The sequence below is a fragment of the Plasmodium gaboni genome, assembly GCF_001602025.1.
Source record: "Plasmodium gaboni strain SY75 chromosome Unknown, whole genome shotgun sequence".
Lineage (NCBI taxonomy): Eukaryota > Apicomplexa > Aconoidasida > Haemosporida > Plasmodiidae > Plasmodium > Plasmodium gaboni.
The window spans coordinates 1-1,337 of record NW_017385597.1 but is presented as its reverse complement, the minus strand read 5'-3'; the positions used below and the strand labels follow the sequence as shown (position 1 = coordinate 1,337).

At 26.1% G+C, this 1,337-nt stretch overlaps 1 protein-coding gene across 1 annotated transcript; it reads left to right on the top strand.

Moving 5' to 3' along the window:
* Positions 1-18: 18 nt before the first annotated feature.
* On the top strand, positions 19-1,272 carry PGSY75_0044600 (putative EMP1-like protein; the record flags this gene model as incomplete). Its single annotated transcript, XM_018783560.1, has 1 exon — positions 19-1,272. A coding segment is annotated over one exon (1,254 nt), but the record flags the coding sequence as incomplete, so codon positions are not given.
* Positions 1,273-1,337: the final 65 nt, after the last annotated feature.

The following is a 1,337-nucleotide window of genomic DNA, read 5'->3' as shown; positions in this document are numbered from 1 at the left end:
ATTTATTTTTTTTCTTAGAAAAAACCCCCAGCCATACCTCCCGAGATATTTCGAGTGCTTAATATACCCCAAAATGATTATAGTATACCTACAAATGATTCCACCAATAGATATGTTCCATACAGAAATGCTCAATATAAAGGAAAAACATATATTTATATGGAAGGAAACGAACCGGACGATTATATTGGTAATATATCTTCTTCGGATATCACTTCTTCGTCAGAACGTGAATATGAAGAAATGGATATAAATGATATATATAAACCACTTGGTCCTAAATATAAAACATTGATTGAAGTGGTACTAAAACCTAGTACAAATAATAACGTACAAGATACTTATACAGATGATGTGAAAAATAATAGTGATATACCCATCAATAAATTGACTGATGAAGAATGGAATGAATTAAAAAAGGATTTTATTTCACAATATTTAAATAATATAGGACCTGATGTACAATTAAATAATGAGTTACAATCAGATAATATTCCCAAGCATATCCAGCCTGATATTATACATAATAATATGGAAGAAAAACCTTTTATTACATCCATTCAAGATAGAAAATTATATAGTGATGATGGCGATATTGTTAGTTATAATATAGATTGGAATGTTCCAAAAAATATTAGCTCTAATACTACAGATGATCCAAAATATGTTTCATCAAATGATCAATATACTGGAATTGATTTAATTAATGATTCTTTAAATAATTATGAACATATTGATATATATGATGAGTTGTTCAAAAGAAAAGAAAATGAATTATTTGGAACAAAACATCGAAAAAATACATCAACAAATAGTGTTGCTAAACAAATTGGTAGTGATCCTATAAATAATCAAATAGATTTGTTTCATAAATGTCTAGATAGACATAGAGATATGTGCGAAAAATGGAATAATAAGGAAGAAATTTTGAACAAATTGAATGAAGAATGGAATAAATCAAATAACGAACATGTATTATATATACCTTTGAACGACAACGCTGATGATATTAATACAATTAATAATGAAAATTATAATATGATTAATGCAAACAAACATGAACGTAATCACAAAACATCTCTTGAACATCTTGGATCTACAAATATTCCTCCTAATGATCTTACAACGCAAAATAATGGTTCTCAAGAAAAGAATTTACGCACAAATGTATCTATAAATATACATTTTGATGAAAATAATAATAATAATAATGTGTTAACCAATAATGTAACGCATGAAGAGGATCATTTGGAAAATATGTACAATTTTTGATGATATGGAAAATAATTATCATAAAAAATATGAACCAAATAATAATAATTTAATTGGCGATGAAA